Below are 14,495 nucleotides of genomic sequence, written 5' to 3'. Positions count from 1 at the left end.
TTAAGAATATAACCATGTATCAAGACCCTCAGTTTGGCAAGTCTAGTGAAAATTGAAAATGGATGGTCATTATTAGTACAGCTTACTCAGAGGTGGCCCTATGAGACTATGAAGGGGGATGGCCTCCCAGAGGGTAGGGCTCGAACGTTACTGAGCAGCAGTCACTCACTGCACTGAGGAGTATAGGGAAGGCAGGAAAATGAAACTGAGTTTCTCTGGAAGTCTGGCATCTTGGATACTTCAAGGGTTCAAATGGTGTTTAATGGGAACCAGGTGGTTCAAGGAACTGGTAATGTGAAGGAGTATCCACCTCCAGGACCTCGGAGTGAATCTCGTCCAAATAAAGAAGCATGGTGGGTTGACGGCCTTTATGATAGAAGACTGAACCTCTCACCTCCAAGTCTATGGAACTGTTCTCCTTGGGCCGCATGGGCTTGTTATATATCCTGAAGACTGTTCAGTAGACTATGTGAAATAAGTTAATGGCCATGGTCACCTGTGATGTAGTCATCATCCACATTTTCAAAAGCATTCTCCCAAAACAAAATCATGGAAAAAATTGAAAAGCAGTAAATGAAACATGGATGGAGATGTTATACTCTGCACCAAAGTGTGGCTTGGTGACAAATACAAAGATACTTTTCATCGTTGTGTCAGGTGCTCAGATGAACATTTATTGAACCCCCTATGTGGAGAAAGACATAGAAAATAAAAATGCATTCTTTGCCCTCATAGTGTTCATGGTCTAATTGGGAAAAGAATCATTTAATTAAAGAAAATTGAAATGAATCAACCCAAACAATTGATTTTCTTGTTGAATAGATACTGGAGAGGTTATGATAAAGCTGGAGGACAGAGCCAGTTAATCAAAGATAGCTCGTGTAGAATTGTATTCAGTGCTATATACCTGTGCACACTGGCTAGTGAAGCTGGACGATCTGGCAGAAGGAAGTCTCTTCTTGACATAGGAAAAGGAACCTCATGCAGCTTTGGGCTGAGCCAGGCCTAGGATATCTGTTCTGTGTTTGGGTCATTCCTGTTCAGGGATTCCCTAATGACCAACAAGTTGCATTCCCTGGAGCGCTTGTTGACTCTAGATCATCCTGATGTTTGATCCACTCTGGAATCTATAGTTCGTTCTAGTCAGGTCTGTGATTGATTTACATTCCTGAGAGAACCTTCTGGGGAAGTGAAGCCTCAAAGACTCTGCTGACTGTCCAGGGATTACCCAAGGGCTGGATTAGATCTTGACTACAGATGCCCTTCCATGGACACAGAGGGGCCTAGAGTCTCCTGAGCCATTCTCATTTTGCTAAGAAAGCAGAGAAGAGGGTCATAGAAACTAGCTTTTGAGTGTTTAAGTTCTAAGGTCTTTTTCAAACACAGACACACATGTACATACTTACATGGGATCACACACACACACACACACACACATATAGAACTCTTTGTATAACATTGTATTCCTTAGACTATTGGATGAAGTCTTTTAGCATCTTTATATCAATGAATAAAATTGTTGTGCACCCATAAAGAAGAGAGAAAAGAAGGAATGTTTGTGCCCTTTAAATGCCATAACATAAATATGTCTTCATATTGTATATGGATTTATTATTAACGCCATGGATAATTTGTGTATCCAAAGCTGTGACTGGCTCCCGATGGCTCAGTGTATGCCATGTCTCAGAGGAGCGATGGCTTCCTGTTTCCTCAGGGTGTTTCCCCCATTTTGCTGAAACTTACTCACTTTACAATTCGGTGGGGATAATGAATTCAAGTAAAATAAGATGTATTCTCTAATTGTTCTATCAAAAGAGCAGGAGGCTGTGAAATCGTTCTCAGTGCTGGTACATTGGATGCCTTTCCAAAGGCATGAATCAGCTCCTTGTGACATGTTTTCAAGTTTCCCATTTGGGTTATTGTCACTAAACTCACCCGGAGCCCAGGGAAAGCATTCTTCTTTTCACACTTCTGCTCAGGTGTCCAGATTACTCTCCCCTATGGTGACTTTGACGCTGTCACACAAGCTAGCAGGGCTGCCTTCTCCTGATGTGCTGCAGTGGTTTAAATCTAAGGGTTTTTTTGTTTGTTTTTTTTTCCCTCTGTTGCTTTTATTATGGTGGTTGGGTCAGAATCACCCTTTTGAATTAGAAATACTGATACAATCCAAGGGAGAATGTTACAGTAGTGATAGTAGACAAAGAGGAGAACCATAAAATATCACGTGGATAAAACACCTAGCTGCACACTATCTCCAGGGCACATACACCAGCATCCCTGTGTGCAGACAGATACTGCTGATATATTAGAGTCTGCTGGCCATTTTGTTTACGATAACTAGGAAAGGAAAAATGAACCCCTATTTCAGTGTGCTCGTCCCAAGATGATGACACGGTAGAATCTCCTCACAGTTAAACCAAGAGAGCCTAGTTAATCACCATTTATCACTCAAGGGACTCGAGTGTCTCACAGATGCATTGGAGCCCCAGAGACTGAGATACTCCTTGGGTTGCGATGCTATTCTTTTTTCTCATTCCATCTAATGTAATAAACTGCAGTCCTGGCATCGGAGTGATGTGTGCTGGCTTTTAGAGTCCTGAGCCTTTAACATGTGCATGATTCATTCCACAGAACTAAATAAATTTTCAGAAAGAAATGTCATATCATTATAATTTTAATAACTTTACAACTTCGCTCCATCTCCTCCATTACAAGACTATTCCTAGCTACCATCATTTTTTGCCTGAAGCCTCTAATTTATTTCTCTGTGTCTGCAGCTGCTCACCTTCAAACAGCATTCTGTTGAATTGATTTTAGTATCTACACCACTCTTCATGGAATCTGAGATAGATTAGTTGATGCCTAAATTGGCTGAATTTTTATGTAGTTTTGTCTTAGCTTATTAGAAGCGCACTCTATTTACCAGGTAATAGTCGAAAGAACAGGTACAGGCTCCCTTCCCATTTGACCTTCCCACTCATACTTGAGTTCTTCTGAATGCTTACACATAAACTATTGCTCAAAAACTGAAAAAAAAAAAAATCATAGCTTGCCTTAAATTATGCAAGTTTCCATAACAGGGGTCAGCAGAATTTTTCTCTAAGGGGCCAGAGATCGACTATTTTATGCACGTAGACAACATGATTTCTGTTGCAACTACTCAACTTTGCTTTTATAGTGCAAAAGCAGCCAAAGACAATATGTAAATGACTGAGCACAGCTGTGTTCCAATAAAACTTTATTTACATAAACAGGCAGTAGCCAGATTTGGCTCACAGTTTGCTGATTCCTGCTTCAGGCCAATTTGCCTCCTACAACTTTTGCATACCCATTCTACAAAGGCATCATAAAAAATGCAATAATCTACATCATATTTTCTGATAACCCCAAATATTGAATCTCTCAATTCTAAAATGTGTATACTATTTTGTTTTTCTTTAGCTAGAAAATGGTATAGAGGTTAGCCTGTTCATCTGTGGGAATTCATCTGTGGGAGTGACTGAGAATGCTTTACTTATTAAACCAAAAATTATTTGTTGGTGCTTGTTTTCACATAGGTCCATCCACCTTGAAGCCATAATGTTAACTCAATCTGTCACTTGAAAAGTAGGTAAACAGTAAAGCACTCTGAAGAAATGCTAAAGGTTTCCTTGCAACTATAGAGTAGATCTTGAAAGGTTACTGGCTGTTTACTGGTGTCTCTTCCCTAGGGGAATTCCTGCTTTCTAAGAGAGGGAGCGTCTTTGCAGCCCATTCACAACTGATCATACATCTTCATGGAACTGACTAAAATTACCTAGTCTGTGGTGAAGAGTCATGGAACTAAATTGGAGTTAGAACTATCAGCTAATGTCACTGTACACTGGGAGACTTTCTCAGGGGCTACGTTACTCATTACTATGAGTTAAAAGAGAAAGGGGTAACCAAGACCGGGTTGGGAAAATGACATGGGGCATGTATTTCAGACTTGCTGTTTTCTGGCTGAGTGAGCTTTCATTTCCAAGTTTGCATCTATAAAATGGACACTTGAGCACAACATAGAGGCGGGAGGGGTGTCCGAGAGATGATCCACATATGCTCATTGCTCTCCCTGTGCTTTGAGGGCCAGACCACAATTTTTATATGCAAGGTATTGAAATTTATATGTGTGTACACACAGGCCTACATTGGTGTCCACATGTGTATTGTGTGTGTTGTGTGTACATGTGTTATACATGCATACATGCCTTATAGAAGGAGTGTCGTGGGGAATACGTTAGAACAGATAGGTAAATATTTGTAGAACAGTTTCTGTCATGCAGTACACGCTTTATGGATGTTTGTTGAGTGACTAAAGCTTTGTAGTCCTTAGTGCAGAGTTTCTCAGTAGTGGCACTGTTGATATGATGGGCCAGATATTTCTCTGTTGTGTATTATCTGATATTAAGCAGCATTCCTGGTCTGTACTCACCAGATGCCACCCCACCCCTAGTCGTGGCAACCAAAAATGTCTCCAGACATTACCACATGTCCTTGGGCACAAAACCACCTCTAGTTGAAATCACTACCTTGGTGGAACCAAGACGTTAATATAAGGAAGTGGTTCCCAGACTTTAGCAAGTACCCAAAGGGCTTGTGAAGAAACTGATTGCTGGCCCCACTCTGCAGTGTTTGATACAGAGGGTCTGGCGTGAGATCTAAGACTTTCTATTTCGAACACTTTCCCAGGTGATGCTGCTGTTGGTGGCTCAAGGCCCACGCTTTGTAAACCCGTAGGTAAGACGTGAGATGTTCTGAAAAAAATTATAAGGGGTTTCAAACGTGCTTCCTCATTGTGAGGATGACAGTGTTACTGTGAGCACAGGGCTCAGGGTCTCTTCATGACGGTCTTGGGGTGGTGTCCTCACAGCTGTGGTAGAAATCGGGGGCGGGGGGGAGAGCCAGGCATTATGGGAGATGTTCTGCCTGCACTGGGTTTCAGTCGGCACTGCCCTGCCAGCTGTCACCTGAATCCTGCCAGGAGACTGCTCCAGGTCGTGGTGTAACACTGGGCCTCCTATGGAAATGAGCTTTAATGTTTGCTCTGTCGTCAAACTTGACTACCAAACAAGGCAGTGTGACATTGGGGTCTGGGAAGAGAAGTGAATGCTCAGAGTAGGTCTGAAGCACCTGATCGCTCAGGATGGCAGTCTGTGGCCAGTGACTATTAGAGCCATGGCTGTGACTTGCCTCTTATTTACTTGCACCAGCTGTCTTGTCCTTCCTTGCTTCCTCCCTTCAGGTCATAGTTCCTGTTGTCCTAAGTTGTCAAGTTGTCATCCCTGCTTTCTCTCTCTCTCTCTCTCTCTCTCGCTCTCGCTCTCGCTCTCGCTCTCGCTCTCGCTCTCGCTCTCTCGCTCTCTCTCTCTTTGCTTATAGTTAGAGATGAAGCTGTCTTGAGCTATTTATCAGTCTTATCTCTCTTGGCCCGCTGTTAGTATTTCAGTCTGTGGATCTAATCCACTTTAATTGATTGACCTCACACAACCAGACATCAGCAAAACATCAGGGAAGTGCAGCTGCAGGCAGGGGGAGAAGTGGAGGCAATTTTGCTGGGTGGGTGCAAAGGTCATCGAGACCCTTGCAGATTTAGGAAAACAGAATTCGTTTCCAAGTCATTTAATGTGAATTTTTCCCGGGACAATCTATACAGATTCTGGAGTTGATGGTCTTGAATGGGAGATGGTCGTTTCAAACAGGGAAGCATTCTGTAGGTGCAAAACCCACGTCCCCACTATTATCACCAACTTCACCCCCCCACACACACCATTCCCGTCATTGTCACATCATCCTTTGCAGAGCACGTCAGAATTTGCCAAGATTTTATTCATTTCTTTGAAGTACCATTTAGCACAGGTATTATTATTATTATTCTTGTTAAGCTCCTTGTTCATACCAATAGCTTGTGATACAGATAGTTGAGGAACCTGTTCAGGATGACCTTGGCACCAAGATGCAGAGCTTTGACTGGGCTCAAGTCTTCTGATTCTAAATTTTAAAGGCTTCTGGAGCTCAGAACAGACATTTTCTTCTCCCTGGCCCTTCCTGTCACAGCCACACTGAAGCTCCTCAAGGGAAGAGACTGGGTCGTTGTCATGGCAGGATAGTGAAGGACCAATGCTCTCCAAGCTATGTAGCTGGCATCTTGTCAATTCGGGTGATTTCGGATGGGCTTATTCTCTATCTTAGACTTGTTGAGGGAGAGACCTAATCTCTCAGAGCTCTTCAATCCTTTAATAATACACGGCTCTGAACACCCAAAGTGCACACTCAGTGCTATTAGCAAACAATTGTCCTGGGTCTAGAACAAGAAGACCATTAATATTGAAAGAATGCACTGATGATTTTCGCTGAAAGAGTTAACAGCCACAAAAAGAGCCCATAGTGTGTCCTTAATGCAGGGTGTTTTATCTTAGAGAGCCTCAATAAAATCCTCTCTCAGCCAAAATTATCTTATTGAATCAAGTAACGTGTACCTCATCTTTTTGTATTTTACTGATTGCTTATATAAAGCACAATGAGACTATATGTTTTGCCTAAGATTTATTGCCAAAAAGTCTGAATATGAGTGACCAATTCTCTACTTTATCCTATATTGTTCAAATCCTATTTAGCCTCTCATGGCATAAAAACTTATTAGCACATTTTTTTTCTACCACAACCACACATTCTAATTCATTATTAATTGATTCACTTATCCATTAATTTAACAAACATTTACTAGCACCTGCTCGGATTCCTTTATTTGAGATACACACAATTAAGTTAAGCTGTCTGTCTAGGTCAGGCAAACATAAAATATATAATATGTAATCTATATACTATCTTATATAAATAATTCCAATTGCAGCATGTCGTAAATCTGACCAAAATATAACATGGTAGAAAATCCATGGGTTTTAAAGTCAGACAGACCTGAATATGTCTCCTACTAGTTGGAGAATTCCCAGTTATCTTTTTAACTTATAAAATCTGAAGGGTAATTGTGAGAATTCAAAAATTATTTGCTGAGTGCCTACTCTGTCCATCAAGGTGGTGTGTTATGCTGCAGTTACAAATAGCTTGCAATTTTTGGTGACATCAACCATCACACTTTGTTTCTCAGTCATGTTCCATGTCTGTTGCAAGTTGGCTTGCTGCCATCCTCACTCAATGACATGGGCTGACAAAGAAGCCACTGCCAGGAATTTGTTTGGTATAGGGTTGAGAGAAAGTGGGAGAACTCTGGAGGATCTCACATCAATAATTAAGTGCATGGCATGAGGTAAACAGCACCACTGGTGACTTTATCTACTATGACCCAGACTTTGAAATGGGTAAGGTAGACCTGGCACTGTCTGAACCCAAGAGAGTTCACATTTATGCTGTTCTCCTTGCATCATTGCCTAGCACAATTCTGTGCGAAGCCTAGAAGTTAAGATATTGAGAGCTGCTTCCTTTGCACATCTCCCTGGCACGCATTTGAGAGTTCCAGTTGTATTTCTGTCAGCTGCAATTTTCTACAATAGTGGAAGGTGCATTCTGCCTTCCCCGGGGACACTTGGGGATGAATGAAGTGATCGCCTTCAGGGAAATCTTTATTCCTGAGGATTTTTCTTCTCCCTGTGCATTTTTGCTGCTGAAATCTGACCCCAGTGTTGGTAGCATCTCTTGGGTCACTTCCACAGCAATAACCATGATATGGCTGATGGAGGAACAGAAAACTGGAACCTGACTAATCTGAGGAACCAGGTGGGCTCATAAACAGTCATTATTGGTGAAGGATGACTTATTGGCTATTTCAAGACAGCTGTTTTCTGCACCATTCAGTTTCTTCCTGCATGCACTTGAGGATTCTTTGGTAATGTCTTCTGATTTACCACTTGTCTTTGTTTTTAATATTGAGGAAGAACATCTATTGAAGTGATTGCCTTCATAGCAACTTTAATGGTGATGGGTATGGAGTTATGAAAATTTATAGTCACGCTGTATTTGCAGCTACGCTTTGCTTGTCTTGGAAGGGCTTATAAAAGGCACCAAGCAACATGAAGGGAGAGCAACTACCAAATTGTGACAAGACATCAACTTTACAAATGTTGTTTTTTTAATGTTCTGTTTGCTAAAGTTTACGTTTCTTTTCACACTGTTTCTTGATGACAGTGTGGCCAAACCAACAGCTCTCCAGCTCATGCTATTACTTTCAACTACACGAATAAGGGAAAAGATGACTGACATTGACTGAGGTCCCAAAGTAGGTACAGCCGCTTGCCAGGTGTTTTATACATATGTGTTCTTCTAAGAGCCTCACAACAAGCTTCAGACGTAGCCATTCCCTTCCTCCACACATCCCTTTTTTAGCAGGAAAATCAGAAGTTAAATAACCTGCCCAAGGTCAAGCAGTTTTCCGAGTCAGAGGTGTTATTTGAATCGTGCTATGCTGAAACCCGTGTTCATCCTTTTGAACCAATTGATTTGTCTAATTATCAGTGTTACAGATGGTCAAATGATTAGATGGTTTCTTCTGTTGATCTCATTTATCCCTTATATTTGTGTAATATTTTACTATTTATAAAGTCCTCTCATATTAATCGTATTATTTCAGCCTTGTAAGAGCTCTATGAAGTATGTAAAGCTGGTATCTTGTCTCCATAATATATTATCAACAAATGGGTCAGAAACATTAAGTGACTTTTCTCAGGTCAGTCAGGGCTAACTCCAAAACCAATGTTTTTCTCTCGCATATCTTCTCCTCTCTGGACACATGAACCAGCAGAGTTTATTTTCCTGGCAGCTGAGCGTGATGGATTCTAACCTGGTCTCCTATATGGCTATTTGTCACAAGGCTTATAATGAACTGAGACAAAGCAGTTAGCCACAGATTATAATGACGCTGTGGTCCCATGACCAGGAGGTTGCAGTAATGAAATTTCCTACGAGGAAAGAGACCATATCTGTGGCCTAACACAGCCACACTCACCACCACAGGAAACAAAATGAAACATTTGGGTAAGGGTCTCTCCTGACGTGGTCAGCGTGCTAACTGGTATAGAAAGACCTCTCTGAAACAGTGATTACAGTGGCGAATGTGTGGTGCCTCAGATAAGGACCAAATATTTATTCTGGCAGAGATTAAATCTTTTCTGTCCCCGAATCTATTATGGATCTTGCAAAGAATCTTCCAAAGAATATATCGCGCTGATCAGTCAGCTCACTGAGCTAGAACTGGGCTTTGCCACCGCTGTGGCGGAAAAGCTGCAGAATGCTGGTTTAAAGGTCTCTCTCCCCTAAAACTGCTCTCCATCCAGGATTAATTAGTGACTCAGAAGTGAGTTGAATCGCCAGCAGTCCTTTCCATGCATTCAGGATTTATACAATGGTTTCTCAACGAAGAACCATGGTGCTATAAACAACCCACATTTATGGGGTGGGCAGAGGAGAAATGGTGTCTGCAGTCATGGTTTCCTAACTCCCCCAGTCCTTGCATTCTGCTAAACAGATTCTGACTCAGGTTATTCTAGCTTTGCTTATTTAGGGACGAGGGTGACTAAGTACCAGCACACACACACACACACACACACACACACACACACACACACACCATTAGAAATGAATGCCAATTCTTTAAGCAAGCGAAAGCAGAAAAGCCATGCTGTTTTCTTCTGAATTCCTAGAGAGTTAATGAGTAAGAATAAAATGGATCATAATATTATTAATTGTGGGCATGAAAAACACACAAAAAATCCTGTTCGTAGGTTCATGTATCCACGCCATGCATCATATTTTAATGCTAGGTACCGTGTAGTGGTGGAAATGCAGAGGTGAAAAAAATAAAATTAGGCAAAACTGAGAAAGTAACATCACAATAAACAAGGATATTAGAAATCACGAGTATATTTAGTCACCGTGTAGGGAGGCAACAGAATTTTTTCCCCAGAGAACAGACGTCATTTTGCGTTGTGTGCTATGCAACAGGGCACAAAGGAAGCCATGGTGTCCGGCCTGTATCAGCATCCATGCACGCTGAAAGCAGGCTGTACTGATCAGCCTAGACTCCACCTTTCTAAGATCAAGACTCCTGGGTACTCGTCCCTCCTTTGGTTGTACACAAGATGTGTTCATGTACTGAAGGAAAATTGGCAGGTTGAGAAAAGCTGTCTTTTGGAAAAGTAAGTGAAGCATACCAAACTATATGGAAACCAGCACCTGAAATGTCACCAGAAGTTTTAATTGATTGGCTTGAAGCACAGTGAGTGCTTAATCAACATTATGTTTATGTGCTGAATGAATGGATGAACCAAGTTCTAAATCTGAGATTCAGTGACATCTCTCCGACACCTTAGTTTATGTGGATTCTGGACTTCTTTTCCCATATCCTTCTCTTTCTCCTCCTCCTCCTCCTCCCTGCCTCTCACTCCCCTCATCCCATTACTCATTCTCCTTCTTCTCCTTCTGCTTCAATTATGAAACTGAGGGTAACAAAGACTATGCGAGCAAATGTTGCGACTCAGCCTTGTAGAACATCAGAATTACAGCTAAATTAAATTATCCTTGAATGTCCAACCTATTTCTCAGCCAATAAGTCGGACAGCTAGAGAAATGGAGAAAGATGTCTGCCTTCTCTCCTTGCTTCCGTCCCTCTGACACTCTGCGTGCTGTGACACCTTGCCAAGAGGTTGCAAAAGACTGATCATGTCTGATCAGGAAGGTTACTTTTATGTCTTATCAGAATACTAATTCCAACTCTTGGTTGTAGCCAATTATTAGAGAAGAGTAAGAGTTTTCATAGCATTGTTATTTATGCTTGAGCATTTCACTTCCCAGGAGGTGGATGATGTCACCACCACCACCACCACCGTAGTCATCACCTTCATTACCACAGTGTTAGTCTTCTGGCATCCACTGTGTTTTCCTCCCAGAAGTCTTTTGGAGCCAAAGAGACACCCTCTGCTGTGTAACATGAAGCTATAGCACTGAATAGTATATCTGTATTTAAATTAATCTTAGGAGTAAGGCTACAAGTATGGGAAGGGTGACAGTGATCTGACTCTGAAAGCACCAGCTCAGTTTCACTGGCCTCTACTGAGGATACATTTATTTTCTTTGTGTTTTTGACCTACGGGAAGGTGTCATCAGGAGTTGCTCCATGATGCTAGTTCCTCTGCTGTTGATTCCTCATGATTCTGTACCCAGCCCCTTGGCCTTGACCCAAAATGTGCAAGCAGGTTTCTTTCATCCTAAATCTGAACTGTGAGGAGATCTAGGGTCCGGTGTCTTATTAGCCTCTCCTAGAACGCAGGCCTAATTCACCTCCCAGAAATGAACTTTACAGTGTCACTCCACAGTGGCCAGGCAGTTCTGTGGTTCCAGCTTTGATAGCTGTTGACGGCAATGAAATGATGGAACCTGAGCAGTGCAGCCTGTGAGAACAATCTGGGTAGATTTCTACCTGTGGTTTTTATGTTTAGGATGAAAGCCCATGGAGAAATGTAGGCTACTGCCATTAACTTCATGCTGCTGGCCCCCTCTGGGTACCTACACATTCATTGTTAGTTGGGGGATCAACTCTAAAGGGAGAAAACCTTGTGGTTATTGATAACTATGCCTTTTGTGTTTCTTTATTATAGGAACAGGGGAAAATTGGAGTTGTCTTCAATATTGGCACAGTTGATATCTCCATCAAAGAGGAAAGAACCCCTGTAAATGACGGTAAATACCACGTGGTGCGCTTCACCAGGAACGGCGGCAACGCCACCCTCCAGGTGGACAACTGGCCCGTGAATGAGCATTATCCCACAGGTACATGTTTTGCTCTCAGGGACCATACTTTTTTTGCTTTCCTAGTCTTACTTTGAAATGGTGGTTTTTCTCATGACCATCTCCAAATCATAAAGCACTAAATATTAAGCACATATTCATGTGTTGTTTTTTGTTTTTCTTTTTCTTTTTGATTTTGTATGGGAAGATAAGTTCTTTTTTAGGACTTGATCCAGTGTAGGGAGCTTCTGGAGACTTACTAACTATGCACTGAACCTTTTTTGTTAACCCAATACTGCCTGACTGGCTCATACCAAAGACAATTACTGTAGGTTTCCCAGGGCACCGCAAATGATGAGCAGGGAAGGGAAGGGACTCCATCTCTACCATGCACTATTGTCAATCATCATGGAATAATCCATTTGAGATCTGGATTTTGTGGTGTGATTTAGCCGAAGGTACAGGTGGCCAGAGATTGCAGAAAGACTGTGAAAGGAACTTTACTAAACTCGAATGGATGAACAACAAGTCAGAGCAACAACTGAGAGAGAAAAATTAAGGGTGGAATTGCATTTACTTGGTTGACTTTGCAATTTTTTTTTTTTTCTTTTTCCATTTTCGCTAAGCCTGCCGTGATAGTCAGAAACTGGTCCTAGTAAGTGTTTTAATAGCAAACATGCTGGTGTGGGAGGGAGAGGGGTTAATCATCTGTTTACATTTTATAGTCAAAGAGCATTTGCCAACAAACTCCCAAAGCCAGATGGCCCAATCAAGGGCAATGGGAGGAAAGGTTGCCTTCTTTAAAAGAGATCATTTAAATAAGCCCTTAATGTTCCCTTTCATCTCGCACTTCTCCCAGGAAAAGAGCCCTGAATTCTGATCATAAATGTTCTGGCCAATCAAAAGTAGCTGTGCTGCTGGTTTTTTCCCCAAATAGCCAGCCTTCCTGTGTCTGTTTGAAGAATTACGGTAGCATCCACAAACAGCCTACAAGACTCCCAAGTTATTGAAGCAGAAAGCCCCGTTTACCCATTTGCCTACCCTCTGAGTCTCCACACACTATCCCGTCAGCCTTTGCAGGGAGTCTCTTGTCATACTCTTTGTACTCCTTAAATTAAGGCACAAAAATGACCTTATGCAATTATCTTTGATCCTGTGAAGACAGCCAGAGATGTTAACAGCTACTATGAATTTTTATCGTCATCCAAATTCACTAGACACTAATAGACCTGATTTTTAAATGCTTCTTGCTTGAACTCTGGTGGTTGGGAGGGGTGGGGGATGGGGAGAATCAAAACAGCCGGAGATCTTAAAAGCTGTTTATTTGCTCATAGGAAAAAATCAATGTCTCTCCATGTATATTATCATTGGCCCTGCTAGTGTTGCTGTAGGGTTTGTTATGTTTTTACAAGGAATTTCAAAGATTTCTAAACTGATGTTAACCACTTGCCCTGAGCTAATATAGTATCTGGGAGTTTGCTGCCCGCAGTAGCAGTCTTTTAATGGTCATTTGAAAGCCACGGATATGTAAGAAACCCAGTGACCCTTGCTGTGTGCTTCTTTGTATCTTCAGTTCCACATTTTGTGTTACTTCCTATGTTTCCAAAACAGGGGGAAAGAAAGCTTTCTTTAATGGTATTGCGCCCCATTGAAAACTATTATTACTAGTAACTGTTGGTAACTGTTATTTAGTAATTATAAGTGTTATTATTACAGGACATGATACACTATAACAGTGATAAATATGGGCTTTGGAGGCAACTGGCTGGAGTTGGGATCTTGGTGCCATCAGCTGTGAGCCAAAGGCAGGCTGGATTACGACCTTGAAATGCCCTAAACACTGATATATCTGTTGCCTTTCTCCACTTATAATTCAAAATATAACAGTAAACCATAAAATAAGTGTAAGAATTTCTAACAATTCTGATTTCTCTTCTTGATGTTTATTATAATGCATTAAAACTATACCAGATTCTTTCTCCCCGCATTCTTATGTTTTACTCTGTTTTCTTTGTTCTCTAAATAAGTGCTTATTCTTCCTTTTAGGTGATCCAGTTCCAAACTTTAAGCAAGTTATCTAACCTCTTGAGCCTCTGTTTCATAATCCATAAAATGGGGAAATGATAATATTTACTTTCCAGGGTTAATGTGAAGATTATGTGAGTTGAATACATGTAAAATGCTCAACATAATGCTAAGTCAGTTAAGTCAATAATCAATAAATATTACCTATGAGAACTACCAAACATTTGGGTAGCATCTTTTTACTATTACACATTCACTGCTATGGATTACTTAATTTTGACTATTAAATTGGATAGAGTAGATATTTTTAGTCTACATTTCAAATTTAAAAAAAGACCCAGGGAGATGTTGTGTGTTTCATAAAGTCACATAGTAAACGAGGGACAGAACTAAAACCAGATTCTCCAGTTCTCAGCTGGGCACAATTTCCACTATTGCTCCCATAGCCATTTGGGGGACATTTTGAAAAGTGCGTAGATAGAAATGAGCATTATTCTTCTTGTGTCGTTTTAGGTTTGTCCTTTTTTATTTTTATTTTTTAAGTGCCGTATTACAAAGGTTAATATCAATAACCACACAAAGGTAGTTATTCAACAAGGTAGAGTTGAAAATCCTATTTTCAAAACAAAAAGTTCTTTTAGCTGTGCTAAAAGATTCATTCGTGATGAATGCAAGCTGTCTGCTGGCCAACAATGGCCGTGTGCTTCCATGAAGCCCTG

The 14,495-nt window shown here is 41.2% G+C and overlaps 1 protein-coding gene across 43 annotated transcripts in view; it reads left to right on the top strand.

The window, feature by feature from the left end:
• The window catches only part of NRXN3 (neurexin 3), a 1,514,302-nt gene that overhangs the window by 1,327,884 nt on the left and 171,923 nt on the right, over positions 1-14,495 (top strand). For all 43 annotated transcript variants that reach the window (XR_012494580.1, XR_012494579.1, XR_012494578.1 and 40 more), the window contains one exon: positions 11,622-11,793. Coding sequence is in view for 40 of the 43 variants with exons in the window: in XM_074327136.1 (XP_074183237.1) it covers positions 11,622-11,793 (172 nt within the window). In the remaining 3 variants the exon portion in view is untranslated. The remainder of the gene's footprint in view (positions 1-11,621; positions 11,794-14,495) is intronic.

Source organism: Rhinolophus sinicus, linkage group LG03 (genome assembly GCF_036562045.2).
Source record: "Rhinolophus sinicus isolate RSC01 linkage group LG03, ASM3656204v1, whole genome shotgun sequence".
NCBI classification, from domain to species: Eukaryota; Metazoa; Chordata; class Mammalia; order Chiroptera; family Rhinolophidae; genus Rhinolophus; species Rhinolophus sinicus.
This window is presented reverse-complemented; position numbering and strand designations above follow the sequence as displayed.